Here is a 24,927-nt window from a genome sequence, read left to right as displayed (position 1 = left end):
TGCCTTGTCACGCAGTCTAGATCCGGTGTCCCCCCCCAAAACCTCCATCCTCCATTCTTCAGCCCGGGGTGGTGGTGGCAGGTATTTCTAATATGTTGGAACGGGAGATTCCGGAAGCCCAGTATCTTGCACCTCTGGCTAAGCCAGTGGATAAACTTTTCATACCAGCTCAATTTTGTCTCAAGGTCCTCCGGGAGTTCCACGACTCAGTTCTGGGTGGACATCCAGGGATCTCGGCTACCCGGAAGGCCATCGCTAGAATATTCTGGTGGTCTTCTTTAGCCTCTGATGTTGGGGAATATGTGTCTGCTTGTGATGTTTGTGCCCATGCGAAAACCCCCAAAAACCGGCCGGCCGGGGAATTGGTACCACTGCCAATTCCTGAGAGACCATGGACTCATTTGTCTATGGATTTCATCACCAACCTTCCCCCCTCCAAGGGTAATACCATCGTTTGGGTTGTGGACAGGTTTAGTAGGCAGGCACATTTTGTACGCTTGGCGGCTCTACCTAATGCGAAAACGTTGTCCAGATTGTTTGTTGAGCATGTGGTGCAGTTGCATGGGGTACCCTTGAATGTGGTGTCTGATAGGGGAGTACAATTTGTTTCCAGATTTTGGAGGGCATTTTGTAAAAGGTTGGGTATTGGTCTGTCCTTTTCATCCACCTACCATCCAGAGACTAATGGGCAGACTGAGCGGACCAATCAGTCTTTGGAGCAAATTCTGCGTTGCTTGACCACAGCCCGATAGGATTGGTGTCCTGCGTTACCTTTGGCTGAGTTTGCGTTTAACAACCGCACTCAATCAATAGTAGAAAAAAAGGGAAGAAAGTTCCAGCGCAAGGAATGGAAAATTAAAAATCCATTTTATTGTGCCAATGCATATTAAAATTCCAGCAGGTACAGCATATCAGTCGGATGACTGCAGAACATCTGATCTTTTACTTCATTTAACAACCGCACTAACCAGTCTACGGGTACATCTCCCTTTTTCTGCAATTATGGGTTTCATCCACATTTTGGAGAGTTTTCCCGTTTGGACTCTGGGTGTCCTGGGGCGGATGAGACTATCCAGCGTTTGGGGGAGGTTTGGCGGGAGGTCCAGAGTAACATTACGAAGGCCCAGAATAAATATAAGTTTTTTGCAGACAAAAAATGGTCCGTGGGGCCGGTGTTCCAGGTTGGGGATAAGTTATGGTTATCTGTCAAGAATATAAGGCTCAAGGTCCCCTCTGTGAAGCTTGGTCCTAAATTTATTGGTCCCTATGAAATTACCGAAGCGGTTAACCCGGTGGCTTTTCGGTTGCGTCTTGCGCCATCTCTACAGATCCCCAATGTTTTCCGTAGGGCCCTTTGGAAACCTGTGGGGAGGGATCATCGTCTTCCCCGCCACCGGTTTTGGTAGACGGGCAGTCTGAGTACGAGGTGGAACGAATTGCTGACTCTAGGTTGGTCCGTCGTGCCCTTCAATATCTTGTACATTGGAAAGGCTACTGTCCTGAAGACCGGACTTGGGTTCCTGCTCGATCGGTTGATCCGGGCCTTTCACACCAAGTATCCTGAGAGACCCGGGGGTCCAGTGGCCCCCCCGTTGAGAGGAGGGTACTGTCATGATCCAGGATGGGGTTTGTCTTTGGCCCATCCTGGTCAGACAGGGGTTGTTTCTGCCTCTCTCTGGCAGAGGGCGGCTATTTAATGCTCACTTGACCTAGGTCCGGTGTCAGTTATACTCCTGCCCTCGGCTGAGTTAGTTGACCTCGTGTGTACGTGTTCCTTGTGCCTGATAACTTGCTTGTTTGGTTTTGATCCGGTTACATTGAAAACCAGCGTCCAGCGTCGCTGATCGCTGGTCTCTCGCTGCCACATGCAGCTATGCGTGCTGGCCAGCAGGAGACCAGTGATCAAAAAATGGCCCAGGACGATGGTGCACGATCAGCGATTTCGTTGGAGAGATCGCTGATGCGTCAGAAAATCAGCGGTCCCGCTGTGTGATGGGGCCCTAAGTCTCAATCTTTTTCTCCTTCTTGGGTTCTGCCCTTCTCAATGTCACGGGACAGGCAGAAACAGCCCCATCCCAGTGGGCCTTGACATGTCACCAGCAGAGCTTGACGCAGCGCCAGAGGCAGGAGCAGCATCAGTAGACACCGACGCCACTTACACTGCAGAGGACGAACTGCCATCCGCACAGGAAGGATGCCGCACCAGCTTCAGACATAGCGGATGACACAGCGGATAAAGGCCTGGCCCCTGGAGGATCTGGTGAGGAGCACAACGGAAAGTCCTCGCTGTCCTCTCCAAGACCGTGCTCCGGGCTGTTGCTTTGATGAGCCAGTGGAGTTTGGGCCCTTATATTGCCTTCAGTTCTGTAGAAGGAATAAAACAGCCATGTTAAAAAAAGACTATTTGAAAAATTAGAGAGAAAAATTAAATATAATTTGCCTCCGCAAATTCCTGCTTGTCAAAATGAACTGCAGCTGGTCTGTGTACGGCACCCTCCTCCTGGATGGCGAGCTCCCGCTTTTTGTCCTTAAGGACTTTATAAGCCTGCTTGTCACAGATTGCAACCTCTTCTTTACATCCTCCACTGAAATGATACAATAACAAAATTCAGGATTTTTAAAATCTATATTTCCAAAAAGTACACAAATTCAAATAAATACTTACAAATCTGTTTTTGTCCCGCTTTAGGTAGCTGAGGCCACTAGGGATAAAGTTCTGTCATAATGGCCAGCCAGGCATCGCGTTTGGTATAAGAGCCCTTATATTCTTCACTGCCACGGTCCCACACCTCCCGATGTTTCTCGATCTACAATGTTTAAAATTACAAGTCAATAAATTTATTCAAAAAAAGTGGATTCAAAAATCAAAATATTATATCTATATATACATTTGCACACATATATACATATATATCCACACTGAAACACACACGCCAAACCGATGTAGATATGAATCCATGTACACATGTGCACATACACACACAACCCCACCCTTCACGGCTCTTTCAACAGAATCTACGGTACGAATCGTGATGATATTTTTGACACATACCAGAGAAACTGATAAACACATAAGCAACACATAACGCATAACGAGGCATAAAGCAACAATTTTTTTGGCCGTTGTGAAATTATATTTTTTCCCCAATTTTGGCATTTCCCATGGGTAACAGGAGAAACTGGACCCCAAAAAATGTTGAGCAATTGTCCTGAGTACGCGGATACCCCATATGTGGAAGTAAACCAAGGTTTGGTCACATGGCAGAGCTTGGAAGGGAAGGAACACCGTTTGACTTTTTCAATGCAGAATTGGCTGGAATTGAGATCAGATGGCAGGTCGCATTCGCAGAGCCTCTGATGTGCCTGAACACTGAAAACCCCCCAATTCTAACTCCAAATCTAACCACTAACACCCCTAACCCTAATCCCAACCCTAACCATAACATACCCCTAACCCTAGCCCCAACCCTAACCCTAGCGCAAAAATCATTACAGAACCTGACATGATATGACACATGGTTTACATACAGTAAACCATGTCATATAGAAAATATTTTTTATGTCAGGGTTTAATAAATTCAATAGCTTTTGTTCGGAAAAATGTGGAAGTCTAGGGGTTAAATTTAAGGCTATAATTGCGGAAAAACTTTGCGTGGGCTCCCGCACAATTTTCTCCGCCAGAGAGGGAATGTTACGGTTCTGCAGCACAGGACTAGGGTAGGAGGGGGAAAACTGACCCTGCACTGCGACTAGGCTGATGTCCTACAATGGAGTGGGCAACTCATTCCTAGTGAATAGACCCACCGAAGATCCTAGGCTAATCTAATCTCAAGCAAAGACCAATAGATAGGGGGAAGGGGGTCCCTGAAAGATATAAGGACTGGGTACAAAAACGGGACACCTCCTAACAGAAAACACAAATAAGGCTGCAGAAACAAACTTAAAACAGAATCTAAGGCTTGCAGAACCAGGGGTCCCAGAACTGCATAATTAAACACACAGAAAGCAAGGCAAGGCTTCAAGCCAGACTTCAAGATTAACACTGTTGTCCAGCAAGGAATGGGAGACAGGTGCAGGCTAATAAAGGGTGATACAATCACTTGATCAAAGGCAAACCCAGCAACAGGGGAAAAAGACCAGCAGCCAGAACACTACAAGAAAAGGGCAGATGGTCACAAACTGAGCAGATTCTAACAGGGAAAGCCAGTGAGGGAGGGCAGATATTAATAGCCTAGAGAGGGACCATTGTTTTTGCCCCCCTGGCTAAAAAGATCTGCCCCCAGCCACCCCGGAAAAGGCGCATCTATAAGATGAGCATATTCTAGCACTTAGCCCCTCTCTTCCCACTCCCGTGTAGCGGTGGGATATGGGGTAATAAGGGGTTAATGTCACCTTGCTATTGAAAGGTGACATTAAGCCGGGTTAATAATGAAGAGACGTCAATAAGACACCTATCCATTATTAACCCTAGAATAGTAAAGGGTTAAAAAACCACACATATTACTTAAAAAATCTTTTAATGAAAAAAATCACACCAAGTTTTTGACCACATTTTACTGTTCTGCTAATCCCAAAAAAAGCCATGGATCTGAAAAAAAAACAAAAAAAAACAACAATATACATACCTCTCCGCAGTAGTCAGGTCCCACGCTGTAAATCCATCAAAGGGTTAACTCATTTACAACGGGGACCAGTACTAATGGGACCAGCCCCGCTCTAATGAGTTAAATCATCTCTGCGCAGCCTCCCCGGCTGACCGGATATGAACTGATTAGCGTGGGAAATTTTTCCCATGCTCCTGAGTTCACCTCAGGTCAGCCGGGGAGTCCGCGCAGCCGCAGTGAGTAAAGTACGAGTTCACCCGAGCAGCGCGAGCTGCATTCAGATGAACTCGTTATACAATGAACAGGGTAGGTTTACAGCCCCGTTCATTGAATTGACGGCGATGGTTTAGAACAGCCGTCGTTTATACCGTTCCACGTGTCGTAAAATTGATAAAGCAGCTTTATTCTTCAGGTCGGTATGATGACAGCAATACCTCATTTATATAATTTTTTTATGTTTTGGCACTTTTATACAATAAAAACGATTTTATAGAAAAAAAATATTATTTTTACATTGCTTTATTCTGAGAACAATAGCTTTTTTTTGGTGATGGAGCGATATGGCTGTTTGTTTTTTGCGGGATAAGATGACGTTTTTAGTGGTACCAGGTTTATTTATATCCGTCATTTTGATCGCGTGTTATTCCACTTGTTTGACGGTATGACGATAAATCATTTTTTTTTGCCTTGTGCTTTTTTTAATGGTGTTCACTAAAGGGGTTAACTAGTGGGACAGTTTTAAAAGGTTGGGTCGTTACGGATACGGCGATACCAAATATGTCTACTTGTTTTTATTTACATAAATAAATGTATTTATTGGTAAAATATTTATATAATTTTTTCTATTATTTACTTGGGGATTTTTTTTACACATTTTAATTTTTTTTATTGTTATAACATTGTCCCAGGATGGGACATTACCATAATATATATAAAGTCAGATCGCTGATCTTTTCCAAACTTTTAATGAATTTTGTAATAACAAGAATGGTGGGGGGGGAGGGGAAGAGGAAAGGGAAGGGGAAAGGGAGGACCAAAGGAAATCAAATAAACATTTGAACAATTATAACCAGAATAAAGATATTCTAATATGAACAGAACATTCCAATAGTATCTCAAGGGAAATTCTCCAGCCATCTGGTCCATTTCCTCATGAACCTATATGTATTATTTACCAGAGCTAGTTTGTGCTCAAATGCCTTATGAAGGCCGACCTTATCAATAATATCCTGAATTAATGGGAGATCAGACCTTTTCCAATGAAAAGCTATGGCATTTTGTATTAAAAGTATATGTATTATGATGGGCTTCATAGATGGGTCAATATGGTTTGTGTCTAATGACAAAAGCCAATTGGGGTGAAAGAGAATTTTTTTTCGACAGAATAGAATTGATGAGGTTAGAAATTTCCCTCCATAGAGGCTTAATATGAGGGCAGTGCCAGAAAATATGCAGCAAATTGCCGTACTGCCCGTAGTTCCAACAACAGACTGAGGCATGCTCAGAGTTAATTTTGGACAGTTTGGCTGGGGTATAGTACCACCTCGTGAGCAATTTATGATTCTTGTAGAGACAACGAAATTGTAGAAGAATAAGAAATTGAACAAGCTTGTTCCCAAACAGGATTAAGACTTAGGTGGAGTTCGGCCTCCCATTTTAACATATTGTGAGTTTTAACTAGTTAAGAGCTTTTATTTAACTATATATATATATTGTGTGGTGTAGTGACCACTATGTCCGCTAGGGGGCGCTGTGTGGGTGTCCCAGGAGAGGCAGGATGCTGAATGATCGTTATGTATCCCAAGGTAGGTGGCCTTGGGATGGAATCTTGAATATGTGTGTTGATCAGCAGAGGTACTGCTGAGCTTTTGCTACACTGTGTCAGGGAGCGCTTTCCAGGTAGCTGGTGAGACGGGCAGGACCAGCTACCTACAAATCCACCCAGGGGTGTGGTTAAAAACGTCTATAGTAAAGACTATGTGAGTGTGCTTGTAGGACCTGTGATGAGGTCATAGCCATGTGATCCGGTGGGCATTCCAATTCACCAAACATTTTTGCCCCTATCTACGTAATGGGGAAAAGGTGTGTGTGTGTGTCAAGCCCCGCCCCTCATTATGATGTCATAATGGTTGCCATGGCGACGCTGATGTCATCATAGGTTGCAAGCCCCGCTGCTCATTATGATGTCATAATGGTTGACTATGGGATGGAGGATGTGTGATGGGTATATGGGCACTGGACTATGGGATGGAGGATATGTATGACGGGTATATGGGCACGGGACTATGGGATGGAGGATGTGTGATGGGTATATGGGCACTGGACTATGGGATGGAGGATATGTACGACGGGTATATGGGCACGGGACTATGGGGTGGCGGATATGTATGATGGGTATATGGGCATGGGACTATGGGATGGAGGATATGTATGATGGGTATATGGGCATTGGACTATGAGATGAAGGATGTGTGATGGGTATATGGGCACTCGACTATGGGATGGCGAATATGTATGATGGGTATATGGGCATGGGACTATGGGATGGAGGATGTGTGATGGGTATATGGGCATGGGACTATGGGATGGAGGATATGTATGATGGGTATATGGGCATGGGCCTATGGGATCGTGGATATGTATGATGGGTATATGGGCACGGGACTATGGGATCATGGATATGTATGATGGGTATATGGGCACGGGACTATGTGATGGAGGATAATTATAACTTGCTATAACTAACCACAGTTAGTTACTATGCCCGGGCAGCGCCGGGCTCTTCAGCTAATATATATATATATATATATATATATATATATATATATATATGCAATGATCCAGAATATGTTATGGTCAATATTGTTAATAAGGTTAATTGCTGGTTCTGAAATTCTAAGATTTTTATGTAGAAAATTATTAATTTAGTCCTTTAAAATAAAATAATGACAAAATGATGAGGACGAAATGTTAAACTGTTTTTTACTAAAACTATACGGATGGCAAAGCAAGTCTCCACACAAATCTTTGAGTTTGGTTACCCTTAATTCTGCCCATAGAGGGTCTGTTATGAGTGTAAATTGAACATAAGAGAGGGAGTGAGAGATTTTTTAATGAGTCAAATCTATTATGCCCTTTTTTGGCCTTGATAATTTTTTCCATGCTTCCAGGATGGTTTGAAAGATGGGGTGGGTATGGGAGACATCTTTTTTGAGCAGAACTAAATCTAGAATAAGGCAGTTGGGAGGTTTATTGTTATTAAAGAAAAGCTCTAGATCATACCAAGCTGGAGATTCCGAGTGTGGCCACCAGAAGAGACTTTGCTTTATCAAATTAGCATGGTAGTATGCCGAGATATTTGGTAATCCAGCACCTCCAAACAATTTGTTATTAAATAAAATATTTGTTGCTATCCTAGCTTTTTTTTAGCAAATGAAGAAATTTATCCGTGTTTGCAAACTAGTTAAAAGTGAGGTGGAAATTGTTATTGGAAGTGAACGAAATAAGTATAATATCTTTGGCAAGATAAAGGACTTAAAGTGCACACGTTGCAGAAAATTTCTGCACAAAAACCTGAATCCCTTCCCAGAAACCGCACCTATTTTTCCGCGGCGGTTTTTGTGCGTTTTTTGCGTGGTTTTGATGTGTTTTTGATGTGTTTTTTACTGCAGCGGTTTCTAAAAGCATGGGAGAAGCCTAAACCGCGGAAAAAAACGCAAAATTAATGTGCATGCTGCGGTTTTTACCGCGATGCGTTTTTTTAGCGGTAAAAAACGCATCAATGTGCACAAAAAGTGCAAAATGCATAGAAATGACTGTGCACCTTATTTTTAGTGGTTTTATAGTGAAAACCGCGGTAAAAACCGCTAAAAAAACGCTGTGTATGAACACAGCCTTAGCCTTAAAAGTCATAATTCTCCCCCACCAGGACAACTCTCTATCTCCGTATATAGTTAGGTCATTGGAAGTGGCTTTAAACAGGGAATCTAAATTAATTGGAATCAAAGAATTAATATTCCCATTAAATTTCAGACTGAGGTAAGTTATGTTATTATCCGACCAACTCCAGGGAGAGATATTTTTGATCTCTTCTATCTGAGAATTGTTAAGGTTGAAAGGGAAAATCTTTGATTTTATTTGGTTGACCCTAAAATATGAGACCTTTGAGAAAACTTAGATTTTGGAGTTTTATCATAGAATCACGTGGATTAGAAATAGACAAGATTATATAGTCAGCGAAAAGTCCAATCTTAAACTCTCTAGACCCTGCTGCTATACCACAGATATCCGAGTCTTCCCTAATTAGCTGAGCTAAAGCCTCTATGGCCAAAACAAATAATAAAGGTGACAATGGGCATCCATGTCTTGTTCCATTCGATAGCTTAAAAGGGAGAGAAAGATAATTATTAGCATAAACTTTCGCTCTGGGGTTTGAATATAAGGCCATGATACTAGACATGAATTGAGAGTGAATACCGAATTTATGTAGGGCCACTCCAATTAAGACGGTCGAACGCCTTTTCAGCATCTAGAAACACTATTTTGGCTTTAGTTTTCTTTGAGTTTATCAATTTTATGAGGTTAATAAGTCTCCTTGTTCCACCAACTGACTTTTTAATAAATCCGATTTGGTCTTTATTATTAACTTGGGAAGAAACTGGTTTAATCTATTAGCTAAGATTTTGACATAGATTTTCAAATCAGTATTGATCAAGGATATTGGTCTATAGTTGTTCATTTTGGTTGGGTCTGTGTTAGGCTTCGGGATAAGGAGAATGGTTGCTTCCAACATCTCCTCAGGGAAACGGCTATTTTTTTAAGTAACATTGAATATTTTTGCTAAATGTGGGGCTAATAGATTTCCAAAAGCTTTACAATAATCATTATTAAAGCCATCTGTGCCTGGAGACTTAAAGGATTTTAGGTGATAGTGTCTATTATTTCCTCATTGGTAAAAGGAGAGGAAAGAAATCCCAAATCTTCCTCACTTAATTTAGGGAGTTTCATTAATGATAAAAAGGAGCCTATATCAAATTTGTTTGATCGTTCTTGGGGATTGTCCTGATTAATATTATATAAATATTGATATTTCGCAAACGAATTAACAATGTCCTGTGGATGACTTAGAGAATCGCCTTTTGAGGAAACAATTTTATCAATCCTATTTCTTAGTCAGAGTTTTTTTAATCCTGTCGGTCATAAATTTTGAGGGTCAATTAAGATTTGTGCATTACCGTATATACTCGAGTATAAGCCGACCCCCCGTAATTTTGCCACAAAAAACTGGGAAAACTTATTGACTCGAGTATAAGCCTAGGGTGGAAAATGCAGCAGCTACTGGTGAATTTAAAAAATAAAAATAGATACCAATAAAAGTAAAATTAATTGAGACATCAGTAGGTTAAATGTTTTTGAATATCCATATTGAATCAGGAGCCCCACATAATGTTCCATACAGTTCATGATAGCCCCATAAGATGCTCCATACAAAATACATCCCATATAATGCTGCACAAAGGTTAATGGCCCCATAAGATGCTCCATAGAATATGCCCCATATGCTGCTCCATAAAGGTTATGGCCCCATAAGATGTTCCATAGATTATGCCCCCATAAAATGCTCCATAGATTATGCCCCCATATGCTACCCCCATAAGATGCTCCATAGATTATGCCCCCATATGATGCTCCATAGATTATGCCCCCATATTCTGCCCCAATAAGATGCTCCATAGATTATTCCCCCATATGCTGCCCCCATAAGATGCTCCATAGATTATTCCCCCATATGCTGCCTCCATAAGATGCTCCATAGATTATGCCCCCATAAGATGCTCCATAGATTATGCCCCCATATGCTGCCCCCATAAGATGCTCCATAGATTATGCCCCTATATGCTGCCCCCATAAGATGCTCCATAGATTATTCCCCCATATGCTGCCCCCATAAGATGCTCCATAGATTATGCCCCTATATGCTGCCCCCATAAGATGCTCCATAGATTATTCCCCCATATGCTGCCCCCATAAGATGCTCCATAGATTATGCCCCTATATGCGGCCCCCATAAGATGCGCCATAGATTATGGCCCCGTGTGCTGCTGCATTTAAAAATAAAAAAATGACATTCTCACCTCTCCGTCGCTGGGGGCCAGGTGCCGGTGTCACTGCTGGCACCTGAGATATTCACCTGTCCTGCGTCCATGGCTGCTTGCTGCTGTCTGGCACGTCATCTGTCTGTGACGTTTAGACTGCAGGGGGCACGGCGCGCACTAACCACGTCAACGCGCCCTCTGCTGTCTGAATGTCACTGACAGATGATGTGCCAGACAGCAGCAAGCAGCCATGGATGCAGGACAGGTGAGTATCGCTATACTTACCCATCCTGGCGCTGTCTCTTCACCCTCCAGCTTCGCCGCGATCTCCCTTCCTGCCTTCAGCGGTCACCTGGTACCGCTCATTAAAACTCATGAATATGCACATATTCATTAGTTTAATGAGCGGTACCATGTGACCGCTGAAGGAAGGAAGGGAGATCGTGGAGAAGCTGAGGGCTGAAGAGACAGCGCCAGGACGGGGTAAGTATGACCTGACACCCCCCGTAATTTGCTGTCTGGGACCGGAGAACAGCAAGGTACCTCTTTTGATTGAGTTTATTTTTTTGATAAGCTTATTTAAAAATTTGATTTGGCCTTTATTGGGGACACGTTTACTATTGTGTGAGAGAGATTATTTAGGTTACAAATCAAAATGTGGAAGTTACCCCTTTCATCCTTGACCTCATCTAGAAGTTCAAATGAGAGAATTTCTTATCGTCATGATCACCTCAGCTTTTTTCCTAGGACCAGATGACTCAAAGATATTTGGAAAATTTTTATCTGAAAAGATAGGATGTGAATTATTTTTAAATTTTGTTTCTTGAAGGCACACAACGTCAGAGTGAGCTCGATTTATCTCATTACAAATTGAAAACCGTTTTCTAGGACTATTAAGGCTTCTGACGTTGTATGTCATCAGTTTTATTTTCATTTCTGTAAAAGATCAACCCGATGGCGGCTTGTTTTTTGTGGGATAAGATGACATTTTCAGTGGTACCACGTTTATTTATATCCATCTTTTTGATCGCGTTATTCCACTTTTTGTTCGGCGGTATGACAATTAAAGCATTGTTTTTTTGCCTTGTGTTCTCATTTTTTTAACGGTGTTCACTAAAGGGGTTAACTAGTGGGAGAGTTTTAAAAGGTCGGGTCATTACGAACCCGGCAATACCAAATACAGTGGGGCAAAAAAGTATTTAGTCAGTCAGCAATAGTGCAAGTTCCACCACTTAAAAAGATGAGAGGCGTCTGTAATTTACATCATAGGTAGACCTCAACTATGGGAGACAAACTGAGAAAAAAAAATCCAGAAAATCACATTGTCTGTTTTTTTTTCATTTTATTTGCATATTATGGTGGAAAATAAGTATTTGGTCAGAAACAAAATTTCATCTCAATACTTTGTGATATATCCTTTGTTGGCAATGACAGAGGTCAAACGTTTTCTGTAAGTCTTCACAAGGTTGCCACACACTGTTGTTGGTATGTTGGCCCATTCCTCCATGCAGATCTCCTCTAGAGCAGTGATGTTTTTGGCTTTTCGCTTGGCAACACGGACTTTCAACTCCCTCCAAAGGTTTTCTATAGCGTTGAGATCTGGAGACTGGCTAGGCCACTCCAGGACCTTGAAATGCTTCTTACGAAGCCACTCCTTCGTTGCCCTGGCGGTGTGCTTTGGATCATTGTCATGTTGAAAGACCCAGCCACGTTTCATCTTCAATGCCCTTGCTGATGGAAGGAGGTTTGCACTCAAAATCTCACGATACATGGCCCCATTCATTCTTTCATGTACCCGGATCAGTCGTCCTGGCCCCTTTGCAGAGAAACAGCCCCAAAGCATGATGTTTCCACCACCATGCTTTACAGTAGGTATGGTGTTTGATGGATGCAACTCAGTATTCTTTTTCCTCCAAACACGACAAGTTGTGTTTCTACCAAACAGTTCCAGTTTGGTTTCATCAGACCATAGGACATTCTCCCAAAACTCCTCTGGATCATCCAAATGCTCTCTAGCAAACTTCAGACGGGCCCGGACATGTACAGGCTTAAGCAGTGGGACACGTCTGGCACTGCAGGATCTGAGTCCATGGTGGCGTAGTGTGTTACTTATGGTAGGCCTTGTTACATTGGTCCCAGCTCTCTGCAGTTCATTCACTAGGTCCCCCCCGCGTGGTTCTGGGATTTTTGCTCACCGTTCTTGTGATCATTCTGACCCCACGGGGTGGGATTTTGCGTGGAGCACCAGATCGAGGGAGATTATCAGTGGTCTTGTATGTCTTCCATTTTCTAATTATTGCTCCCACAGTTGATTTCTTCACTCCAAGCTGGTTGGCTATTGCAGATTCAGTCTTCCCAGCCTGGTGCAGGGCTACAATTTTGTTTCTGGTGTCCTTTGACAGCTCTTTGGTCTTCACCATAGTGGAGTTTGGAGTCAGACTGTTTGAGGGTGTGCACAGGTGTCTTTTTATACTGATAACAAGTTTAAACAGGTGCCATTACTACAGGTAATGAGTGGAGGAAAGAGGAGACTCTTAAAGAAGAAGTTACAGGTCTGTGAGAGCCAGAAATCTTGATTGCTTGTTTCTGACCAAATACTTATTTTCCACCATAATATGCAAATAAAATGAAAAAAAACCAGACAATGTGATTTTCTGGATTTTTTTTTCTCAGTTTGTCTCCCATAGTTGAGGTCTACCTATGATGTAAATTACAGACACCTCTCATCTTTTTAAGTGGTGGAACTTGCACTATTGCTGACTGACTAAATACTTTTTTGCCCCACTGTATGTGTTTTTATTGTTTTTTTATTTACATAAATAAATGTATTTATTGGTAAAATATTTATTTTTTTATTTTCTTGAGGATTTTTAAAAATATTTTTACACATTATAATTTTTTTTTTAACTTTATTACATTGTTCCAAGATGGGACATTACTATATAAAGTCAGATCGCTGATCTGACGCTTGCATAGCACAGTGTCAGATCAGTAATCTGATAGGCAGTGAAGGAGCTGGAAGGACCCCATGGCCATCTTGGAGCCAGGGGTCTCCATGGAGACCACAGGAACAACGTGATCGCATTGTGTTGTTCCGGTGGGAGAGCGCAGGGAGCACCCTCCCTGCGCGATTCTTCTCTATGCCGCTGTCAGTACTCACAGCGGCATCAGAGGGGTTAAATGCCGACGATCGGTGCTAAGGGGTTAATTAAACTAAAAGGATGGGCAGCCCTGGTGCTTCACAGCATTCATGTTGCAAAATGGAGTCCCCATGACACCAGACTGCACCGCCCAAAAGCACAGCAACAATGGCCGCCACATAGCACCAACACCAAGTGAAAGGAGCCATGAAACGCATCTTCCCCAAGCTCTCAAATGAGAGCAAAAATAGGCTGGACTACCCTTACAGTCTCCTGCTAATTAAAATCACCTGTGCCAAATGGAGTTCACACCCATAAAAAAGGACAGAGCATGCGATATACTGAAAGAGAATGGACAGCACCTCCAAAAATAAGACATTGATCTATCGCTGCTAGGCAAAAATATATAACTGAACATGAGGCCCTTGTATAACATTCTGATCAGCCTGTATGAAGCCCACTGCCACGTTACAGGAACCTCTCAGTGGTTCCTGACTTTTATAGCCTTAAAGGGGCGGCAGCGTGCACCAACTACCACTGCACCAACAGAGCAGCAGTCAGGGTTAATCGCCAATGCTGCTCTACCAGGGAGGCCATGAACATTATTCTTCCAATTTTCAGTCACCTCTCCGTACACAGCAGCTGTAACCTCGTCCTGGACATTGAGTGACAGCAGACATTGCACAGACAGTTGTCAGTCATATTGCCAGGGCGTAGTTATAGCTGCCGCTCACGGTGTGCGGAGCGCTGACTGCAGCCGTGTCTTTATAAAAGCTGGCAGCTCCCTGGAGGAATGTTCGTTTCCTCTCGGTGTGGCAGCCATGCACTCGGTGTTGGTGTGGTAGCCATGCGATTGGTGTGGTAGCCATGTGCTCGGTGTTGGTGTGGTAGCCATGCGCTCGGTGTTGGTGTGGTAGCCATGCAATCAGTGTCGTAGCCATGTGCTCGGTGTTGGTGTGGTAGCCATGCACTCGGTGTTGGTGTGGTAGCCATGTGCTCGGTGTTGGTGTGGTAGCCATGTGCTCGGTGTTGGTGTGGTAGCCATGCGCTCGGTGTTGGTGTGGTAGCCATGTGCTCGGTGTTGGTGTGGTAGCCATGCGATTGGTGTGGTAGCCATGCGCTCGGTGTTGGTGTGGTAGCCATGCGCTCGGTGTTGGCGTGTTAGCCATGCGCTTGGTGTGGTAGCCATGTGCTCAGTGTCGGTGTAGTAGCCATGCTCTCGGTGTTGGTGTGGTAGCCATGTGCTTGGTGTGGTAGCCATGTGCTCGGTGTTGGTGTGGTAGCCATGCGATCGGTGTTGGTGTGGTAGCCATGCGCTCAGTGTTGGTGTGGTAGCCAAGCGCTCGGTGTTGGTGTGATAGCCATGCGCTCAGTGTTGGCGTGGTAGCCATGCGCTTGGTGTGGTAGCCATGTGCTGTGTCGGTGTAGTAGCCATGCGCTCGGTGTTGGTGTGGTAGCCATGCGCTTGGTGTGGTAGCCATGTGCTCGGTGTTGGTGTGGTAGCCATGCGATCGGTGTTGGTGTGGTAGCCATGCGCTCGGCGTTGGTGTGGTAGCCATGTGCTCGGTGTTGGTGTGGTAGCCTTTCACTTGGTGTGGTAGCCATGTGCTCTGTGTCGGTGTAGTAGCCATGCGCTTGGTGTGGTAGCCATGTGCTCGGTGTTGGTGTGGTAGCCATGCGATCGGTGTTGGTGTGGTAGCCATGCGCTCGGCGTTGGTGTGGTAGCCATGCGCTTGGTGTGGTAGCCATGTGCTCGGTGTTGGTGTGATAGCCATGCGCTCGGTGTTGGTGTGGTAGCCATGCGCTCGGTGTTGGTGTGGTAGCCATGCGCTCGGTGTTGGTGTGGTAGCCATGCGATCGGTGTGGTAGCCATGTGCTCGGTGTTGGTGTGGTAGCCATGCGCTCGGTGTTGGTGTGATAGCCATGCGCTCGGTGTTGGTGTGGTAGCCATGCGCTCGATGTTGGTGTGGATAGCCATGTGCTCGGTGTTGGTGTGGTAGCCATGCGCTCGGTGTTGGTGTGGTAGCCATGCGCTCGGTGTTGGCGTGGTAGCCATGCGCTTGGTGTGGTAACCATGTGCTCTGTGTCGGTGTAGTAGCCGTGCGCTCGGTGTTGGTGTGGTAGCCATGCGCTTGGTGTTGGTGTGGTAGCCATGCGCTCGGCGTTGGTATGGTAGCCATGTGCTCGGTGTTGGTGTGGTAGCCATGCGCTCGGTGTTGGTGTGATAGCCATGTGCTCGGTGTTGGTGTGGTAGCCATGCGCTCGGTGTCGGTGTGGTAGCCATGTGCTTGGTGTTGGTGTGGTAGCCATGCGCTCGGTGTCGGTGTGATAGCCATGCGCTCAGTGTTGGCGTGGTAGCCATGCGCTTGGTGTGGTAGCCATGTGCTCTGTGTCGGTGTAGTAGCCATGCGCTCGGTGTTGGTTTGGTAGCCATGCGCTCGGTGTTGGTGTGATAGCCATGCGCTCAGTGTTGGCGTGGTAGCCATGCGCTTGGTGTGGTAGCCATGTGCTCTGTGTCGGTGTAGCAGCCATGCGCTCGGTGTTGGTGTGGTAGCCATGCGCTTGGTGTGGTAGCCATGTGCTCGGTGTTGGTGTGGTAGCCATGCGATCGGTGTTGGTGTGGTAGCCATGCGCTCGGCGTTGGTGTGGTAGCCATGTGCTCGGTGTTGGTGTGGTAGCCTTTCGCTTGGTGTGGTAGCCATGTGCTCTGTGTCGGTGTAGTAGCCATGCGCTTGGTGTGGTAGCCATGTGCTCGATGTTGGTGTGGTAGCCATGCGCTCGCTCGGCGTTGGTGTGGTAGCCATGTGCTCGGTGTTGGTGTGGTAGCCATGCGCTTGGTGTGGTAGCCATGCGCTCGGTGTTGGTGTGGTAGCCATGCGCTCGGTGTTGGTGTGGTAGCCATGCGCTCGGTGTTGGTGTGGTAGCCATGCGCTCAGTGTTGGTGTGGTAGTCATGCGATCGGTGTGGTAGCCATGTGCTCGGTGTTGGTGTGGTAGCCATGCGCTCGGTGTTGGTGTGATAGCCATGCGCTCGGTGTTGGTGTGGTAGCCATGCGCTCGATGTTGGTGTGGATAGCCATGTGCTCGGTGTTGGTGTGGTAGCCATGCGCTCGGTGTTGGTGTGATAGCCATGCGCTCAGTGTTGGCGTGGTAGCCATGCGCTTGGTGTGGTAACCATGTGCTCTGTGTCGGTGTAGTAGCCATGCGCTCGGTGTTGGTGTGGTAGCCATGCCCTTGGCGTCGGTGTGGTAGCCATGTGCTCGGTGTTGGTGTGGTAGCCATGCGCTCGGTGTTGGTGTGATAGCCATGCGCTCTGTGTTGGTGTGGTAGCCATGCGCTCGGTGTCAGTGTGGTAGCCATGCGCTCGGTGTCGGTGTGGTAGCCATGCGCTCGGTGTTGGTGTGGTAGCCATGCACTCGGTATTGGTGTGGTAGCCATGCTCTCGGTGGTAGCCATGTGCTCGGTGTTGGTGTGGTAGCCATGCACTCGGTGTGGTAGCCATGCGCTCGGTGTTGGTGTGGTAGCCATGCTCTCGGTGTGGTAGCCATGCGCTCGGTGTTGGTGTGGTAGCCATGTGCTCGGTGTCGGTGTGGTAGCCATGCGATTGGTGTGGTAGTCATGCGCTCGGTGTTGGTGTGGTAGCCATGCGCTCGGTGTTGGCGTGGTAGCCATGCGCTTGGTGTGGTAGCCATGTGCTCAGTGTCGGTGTAGTAGCCATGCGCTCGGTGTTGGTGTGGTAAACATGCGCTTGGTGTGGTAGCCATGTGCTCGGTGTTGGTGTGGTAGCCATGCGATCGGTGTTGGTGTGGTAGCCATGCGCTCAGTGTTGTGTGATAGCCATGCGCTCGGTGTTGGTGTGGTAGCCATGCGCTCGGTGTCGGTGTGGTAGCCATGTGCTCGGTGTTGGTGTGGTAGCCATGCGCTCGGTGTCGGTGTGATAGCCATGCGCTCAGTGTTGGCGTGGTAGCCATGCGCTTGGTGTGGTAGCCATGTGCTCTGTGTCGGTGTAGTAGCCATGCGCTCGGTGTTGGTTTGGTAGCTATGCGCTCGGTGTTGGTGTGATAGCCATGCGCTGTGTTGGCGTGGTAGCCATGCGCTTGGTGTGGTAGCCATGTGCTCTGTGTCGGTGTAGTAGCCATGCGCTCGGTGTTGGTGTGGTAGCCATGCGCTTGGTGTGGTAGCCATGTGCTCGGTGTTGGTGTGATAGCCATGCGATCGGTGTTGGTGTGGTAGCCATGCGCTCGGCGTTGGTGTGGTAGCCATGTGCTCGGTGTTGGTGTGGTAGCCTTTCGCTTGGTGTGGTAGCCATGTGCTCTGTGTCGGTGTAGTAGCCATGCGCTTGGTGTGGTAGCCATGTGCTCGGTGTTGGTGTGGTAGCCATGCGCTCGGCGTTGGTGTGGTAGCCATGTGCTCGGTGTTGGTGTGGTAGCCATGCGCTTGGTGTGGTAGCCATGCGCTCCGTGTTGGTGTGGTAGCCATGCGCTCGGTGTTGGTGTGGTAGTCATGCGATCGGTGTGGTAGCCATGTGCTCTGTGTTGGTGTGGTAGCCATGCGCTCGTTGTTGGTGTGATAGCCATGCGCTCGGTGTTGGTGTGGTAGCCATGCGCTCGATGTTGGTGTGGATAGCCATGTGCTCGGTGTTGGTGTGGTAGCCATGCACTCGGTGTTGGTGTGATAGCCATGCGCTCAGTGTTGGCGTGGTAGCCATGCGCTTGGTGTGGTAACCATGTGCTCTGTGTCGGTGTAGTAGCCATGCGCTCGGTGTTGGTGTGGTAGCCATGCGCTCGGCGTCGGTGTGGTAGCCATGTGCTCGGTGTTGGTGTGGTAGCCATGCGCTCGGTGTTGGTGTGATAGCCATGCGCTCTGTGTTGGTGTGGTAGCCATGCGCTCGGTGTCGGTGTGGTAGCCATGCGCTCGGTGTCGGTGTGGTAGCCATGCGCTCGGTGTTGGTGTGGTAGCCATGCACTCGGTGTTGGTGTGGTAGCCATGTGCTCGGTGTTGGTGTGGTAGCCATGCACTCGGTGTGGTAGCCATGCGCTCGGTGTTGGTGTGGTAGCCATGCTCTCGGTGTGGTAGCCATGCGCTCGGTGTTGGTGTGGTAGCCATGTGCTCGGTGTCGGTGTGGTAGCCATGCGATTGGTGTGGTAGCCATGCGCTCGGTGTTGGTGTGGTAGCCATGCGCTCGGTGTTGGCGTGGTAGCCATGCGCTTGGTGTGGTAGCCATGTGCTCAGTGTCGGTGTAGTAGCCATGCGCTCGGTGTTGGTGTGGTAGCCATGCGCTTGGTGTGGTAGCCATGTGCTCGGTGTTGGTGTGGTAGCCATGCGATCGGTGTTGGTGTGGTAGCCATGCGCTCGGTGTTGGTGTGGTAGCCATGCGCTCGGTGTTGGTGTGGTAGCCATGCGCTCGGTGTCGGTGTGGTAGCCATGTGCTCGGTGTTGGTGTGGTAGCCATGCGCTCGGTGTCGGTGTGATAGCCATGCGCTTGGTGTGGTAGCCATGTGCTCTGTGTCGGTGTAGTAGCCATGCGCTCGGTGTTGGTTTGGTAGCCATGCGCTCGGTGTTGGTGTGATAGCCATGCGCTCAGTGTTGGCGTGGTAGCCATGCGCTTGGTGTGGTAGCCATGTGCTCTGTGTCGGTGTAGTAGCCATGCGCTCGGTGTTGGTGTGGTAGCCATGCGCTTGGTGTGGTAGCCATGTGCTCGGTGTTGGTGTGATAGCCATGCGATCGGTGTTGGTGTGGTAGCCATGCGCTCGGCGTTGGTGTGGTAGCCATGTGCTCGGTGTTGGTGTGGTAGCCTTTCGCTTGGTGTGGTAGCCATGTGCTCTGTGTCGGTGTAGTAGCCATGCGCTTGGTGTGGTAGCCATGTGCTCGGTGTTGGTGTGGTAGCCATGCGCTCGGCGTTGGTGTGGTAGCCATGTGCTCGGTGTTGGTGTGGTAGCCATGCGCTTGGTGTGGTAGCCATGCGCTCGGTGTTGGTGTGGTAGCCATGCGCTCGGTGTTGGTGTGGTAGTCATGCGATCGGTGTGGTAGCCATGTGCTCGGTGTTGGTGTGGTAGCCATGCGCTCGGTGTTGGTGTGATAGCCATGCGCTCGGTGTTGGTGTGGTAGCCATGCGCTCGATGTTGGTGTGGATAGCCATGTGCTCGGTGTTGGTGTGGTAGCCATGCGCTCGGTGTTGGTGTGATAGCCATGCGCTGTGTTGGCGTGGTAGCCATGCGCTTGGTGTGGTAACCATGTGCTCTGTGTCGGTGTAGTAGCCATGCGCTCGGTGTTGGTGTGGTAGCCATGCGCTCGGGGTCGGTGTGGTAGCCATGTGCTCGGTGTTGGTGTGGTAGCCATGCGCTCGGTGTTGGTGTGATAGCCATGCGCTCTGTGTTGGTGTGGTAGCCAAGCGCTCGGTGTCGGTGTGGTAGCCATGCGCTCGGTGTCGGTGTGGTAGCCATGCGCTCGGTGTTGGTGTGGTAGCCATGCACTCGGTGTTGGTGAGGTAGCCATGCTCTCGGTGGTAGCCATGTGCTCGGTGTTGGTGTGGTAGCCATGCACTCGGTGTGGTAGCCATGCGCTCGGTGTTGGTGTGGTAGCCATGCTCTTGGTGTGGTAGCCATGCGCTCGGTGTTGGTGTGGTAGCCATGTGCTCGGTGTCGGTGTGGTAGCCATGCGATTGGTGTGGTAGCCATGCGCTCGGTGTTGGTGTGGTAGCCATGCGCTCGGTGTTGGCGTGGTAGCCATGCGCTTGGTGTGGTAGCCATGTGCTCAGTGTCGGTGTAGTAGCCATGCGCTCGGTGTTGGTGTGGTAGCCATGCGCTTGGTGTGGTAGCCATGTGCTCGGTGTTGGTGTGGTAGCCATGCGATCGGTGTTGGTGTGGTAGCCATGCGCTCAGTGTTGGTGTGGTAGCCATGCGCTCGGTGTTGGTGTGATAGCCATGCGCTCAGTGTTGGCGTGGTAGCCATGCGCTTGGTGTGGTAGACATGTGCTGTGTCGGTGTAGTAGCCATGCGCTCGGTGTTGGTGTGGTAGCCATGCACTTGGTGTGGTAGCCATGTGCTCGGTGTTGGTGTGGTAGCCATGCGATCGGTGTTGGTGTGGTAGCCATGCGCTCGGCATTGGTGTGGTAGCCATGTGCTCGGTGTTGGTGTGGTAGCCTTTCGCTTGGTGTGGTAGCCATGTGCTCTGTGTCGGTGTAGTAGCCATGCGCTTGGTGTGGTAGCCATGTGCTGTGTTGGTGTGGTAGCCATGCGATCGGTGTTGGTGTGGTAGCCATGCGCTCGGCGTTGGTGTGGTAGCCATGCGCTTGGTGTGGTAGCCATGCGCTCGGTGTTGGTGTGATAGCCATGCGCTCGGTGTTGGTGTGGTAGCCATGCGCTCGGTGTTGGTGTGGTAGCCATGCGCTCGGTGTTGGTGTGATAGCCATGCGCTCGGTGTTGGTGTGGTAGCCATGCGCTCGATGTTGGTGTGGATAGCCATGTGCTCGGTGTTGGTGTGGTAGCCATGCGCTCGGTGTTGGTGTGGTAGCCATGCGCTCAGTGTTGGCGTGGTAGCCATGCGCTTGGTGTGGTAACCATGTGCTCTGTGTCGGTGTAGTAGCCATGCGCTCGGTGTTGGTGTGGTAGCCATGCGCTTGGTGTTGGTGTGGTAGCCATGCGCTCGGCGTTGGTATGGTAGCCATGCGCTCGGTGTTGGTGTGATAGCCATGCGCTCAGTGCTGGTGTGGTAGCCATGCGCTTGGTGTGGTAGCCATGTGCTCAGTGTCGGTGTAGTAGCCATGCGCTCGGTGTTGGCGTGGTAGCCATGCGCTTGGTGTGGTAGCCATGTGCTCGGTGTTGGTGTGCTAGCCAAGCGATCGGTGTTGGTGTGGTAGCCATGCGCTCAGTGTTGGTGTGGTAGCCATGCGCTCGGTGTTGGTGTGATAGCCATGCGCTCAGTGTTGGCGTGGTAGCCATGCGCTTGGTGTGGTAGCCATGCGCTCGGTGTTGGTGTGGTAGCCATGCACTTGGTGTGGTAGCCATGTGCTCGGTGTTGGTGTGGTAGCCATGCGCTCGGCGTTGGTGTGGTAGCCATGTGCTCGGTGTTGGTGTGGTAGCCTTTCGCTTGGTGTGGTAGCCATGTGCTCTGTGTCGGTGTAGTAGCCATGCGCTTGGTGTGGTAGCCATGTGCTCGGTGTTGGTGTGGTAGCCATGCGATCGGTGTTGGTGTGGTAGCCATGCGCTCGGCGTTGGTGTGGTAGCCATGCGCTTGGTGTGGTAGCCATGCGCTCGGTGTTGGTGTGATAGCCATGCGCTCGGTGTTGGTGTGGTAGCCATGCGCTCGGTGTTGGTGTGGTAGCCATGCGCTCGGTGTTGGTGTGATAGCCATGCGCTCGGTGTTGGTGTGGTAGCCATGCGCTCGATGTTGGTGTGGTAGCCATGCGCTCGGTGTTGGTGTGGTAGCCATGCGCTCAGTGTTGGCGTGGTAGCCATGCGCTTGGTGTGGTAACCATGTGCTCTGTGTCGGTGTAGTAGCCATGCGCTCGGTGTTGGTGTGGTAGCCATGCGCTTGGTGTTGGTGTGGTAGCCATGCGCTCGGCGTTGGTATGGTAGCCATGCGCTCGGTGTTGGTGTGATAGCCATGCGCTCGGTGTTGGTGTGGTAGCCATGCGCTCGGTGTCGGTGTGGTAGCCATGTGCTCGGTGTTGGTGTGGTAGCCATGCGCTCGGTGTCGGTGTGATAGCCATGCGCTCAGTGTTGGCGTGGTAGCCATGCGCTTGGTGTGGTAGCCATGTGCTCTGTGTTGGTGTAGTAGCCATGCGCTCGGTGTTGGTGTGGTAGCCATGCGCTCGGTGTTGGTGTGATAGCCATGCGCTGTGTTGGCGTGGTAGCCATGCGCTTGGTGTGGTAGCCATGTGCTCTGTGTCGGTGTAGTAGCCATGCGCTCGGTGTTGGTGTGGTAGCCATATGCTTGGTGTGGTAGCCATGTGCTCGGTGTTGGTGTGGTAGCCATGTGATCGGTGTTGGTGTGGTAGCCATGCGCTCGGCGTTGGTGTGGTAGCCATGTGCTCGGTGTTGGTGTGGTAGCCTTTCGCTTGGTGTGGTAGCCATGTGCTCTGTGTCGGTGTAGTAGCCATGCACTTGGTGTGGTAGCCATGTGCTCGGTGTTGGTGTGGTAGCCATGCGCTCGGCGTTGGTGTGGTAGCCATGCGCTCGGTGTTGGTGTGATAGCCATGCGCTCGGTGTTGGTGTGATAGCCATGCGCTCGGTGTTGGTGTGATAGCCATGCGCTCGGTATTGGTGTGGTAGCCATGCGCTCGGTGTTGGTGTGGTAGCCATGTGCTCGGTGTGGTGGCTATGCGCTCGGTGTCGGTGTGGTAGCCATGCGCTTGGTGTCGGTGTGGTAGCCATGCGCTCGGTGTTGGTGTGGTAGCCATGCGCTCTGTGTGGTAGCCATGTGCTCGGTGTTGGTGTGGTAGCCATGCGCTCTGTGTGGTAGCCATGTGCTCGGTGTTGGTGTGGTAGCCATGCACTCGGTGTGGTAGCCATGCGCTCGGTGTCGGTGTGGTAGCCATGCGCTCGGTGTCGGTGTGGTAGCCATGCGCTCGGTGTGGTAGCCATGTGCTCGGTGTTGGTGTGGTGGCCATGCGCTCGGTGTCGGTGTGGTGGCCATGCGCTCGGTGTCGGTGTGGTGGCCATGCGCTCGGTGTTGGTGTGGCACCTGGGGGCTCTGGAACACTATTAACCCCATAGCAGCCGTTAATAGCATTTGGGGACATAACAGGTGACCTTTATGCCGTCAGTGAGCTGTAACTCCAGCAGAGTTCAGGCCGCCATTACCGTCCCCAGGTGCTGACGTGTGGTGATGGTCCCCAGCTCCCCCAGTGCTGGGAGGGCGCCCCAGTAATGGAGCTGTAGGCCGTGTGCACGTCCTGTGCTGCCGCCCTGAGAAGGAGCGGGAAAGTGTGCAGACGCCAGCTCAGCCCCGGGCAGCGGACCGCACCGCTCTCCCTCCTCCCCCGCCTCTAACAATGAGCGACCACTTCTCACTCGCCGACTGCGATGTCATGGGCTTCGACCTGGACCACACGCTATGCCGATATCGGCTGCAGGAATCCAGCAAGGTGAGTGAGGGAAGAGCGGGGTGGCGGCAGTGCGCGGTCTGAGTGTGACCTACGGGTCTGTCAGGACGCCGTCCGGTACGCGGAGTAGCGTGAGGCCAAGCACGAGCACCGTTATTACCGCTTGGCACCCGTTAATTTCCCGTAGTCAGCGACGGAAGGGTTAACCAGCAGTTGCCGGGCAGACAGGCCCGAATGAATGCACGGCCGTGCCTGGGAGCATGCGCAGTGTGACGTCAGCATGAGCTCTGTTTTTCCTGCACAGGCTATTATGGTGCCGGACATCACCCTGCAGTGAGAGCACAGCATGGCGCCATCATTGCACAGCTGCTTGTGTCCTCCTAGGACAGCAGTATCTATACAGCTGTAGGTGCACATGACCCTTGTGTGCCCGGAGAGCCAGTAACATTGGCATCCAGTGTTGTGCCTCATTGCTGGGGTGACACAATTTGCAGGAGTCTGTATTCCCTCAGGTCTCCACATCCTCAGTATTGTGGACGCTGGCGTAATGATGGTCTGGGCCCGGCAGAGGGTCACTTTCCACCATCGCGTAATAAAGTGGCGCCAAACATTAGTGATACCCACCGTTTTTCACAGGCCACAATGAGCGTATCACGCAGGCGACGTCCAGTACTGAGCGTATTGTCCAGTCTCTTATTAGAACCACCCCAATGATAGAAATAATAAAAGGGGGCCATTTTATTTATATGTTAAAAAAATCAAGGCAAAATAACACAGACATAATATTGAGAAAATTGGGGACATGCGGTAAATATATGAATGTTCTCATTAAAGGGAATCGGTCACCCTTTTTTTGGACTATCAGCTGCCGGCATTGACATCAGGGGCTTATATGGCCTTCTGTAATGCTGTAGGTAAGCCCTGGATGTAACTGGAAAGAGAAGAAAAACATGATTATACTCACAGGAGGGGGCGGTCCGATGGGTGTTGCCGTCCAGTCCAGCGCCTCAGATCGTCACACGATGCCGTCCCCTTCCCTTCCTG

General features: G+C 49.3%; 1 protein-coding gene and 1 long non-coding RNA gene across 2 annotated transcripts in view; one reads left to right on the top strand and one right to left on the bottom strand.

Annotated features, from left to right (window-relative positions):
* Positions 1–2,370: 2,370 nt before the first annotated feature.
* LOC141089516 (uncharacterized) lies at positions 2,371–24,155 on the bottom strand. The gene is made up of 3 exons (XR_012232312.1): positions 24,044–24,155; positions 2,666–2,807; positions 2,371–2,585 (listed from the first exon to the last, which is right to left on the bottom strand). It is a non-coding gene; the product is annotated as an uncharacterized lncRNA (long non-coding RNA).
* The window catches only part of NT5DC1 (5'-nucleotidase domain containing 1), a 430,483-nt gene continuing 429,206 nt past the window's right edge, over positions 23,651–24,927 (top strand). Inside the window, exon 1 of the mRNA XM_073575978.1 lies at positions 23,651–23,925. Within this exon, the coding sequence (XP_073432079.1) occupies positions 23,833–23,925 (93 nt within the window). The 5' untranslated portion in view covers positions 23,651–23,832. The remainder of the gene's footprint in view (positions 23,926–24,927) is intronic.

The sequence above is a fragment of the Dendrobates tinctorius genome, unplaced genomic scaffold (assembly GCF_039654945.1).
Source record: "Dendrobates tinctorius isolate UK_male_01 unplaced genomic scaffold, ASM3965494v1 ptg000046l, whole genome shotgun sequence".
In the NCBI taxonomy this organism is placed as follows: domain Eukaryota; kingdom Metazoa; phylum Chordata; class Amphibia; order Anura; family Dendrobatidae; genus Dendrobates; species Dendrobates tinctorius.
The sequence above is the reverse complement of the archived record's forward strand: the minus strand, read 5'-3'. Positions and strand labels throughout refer to the sequence as shown.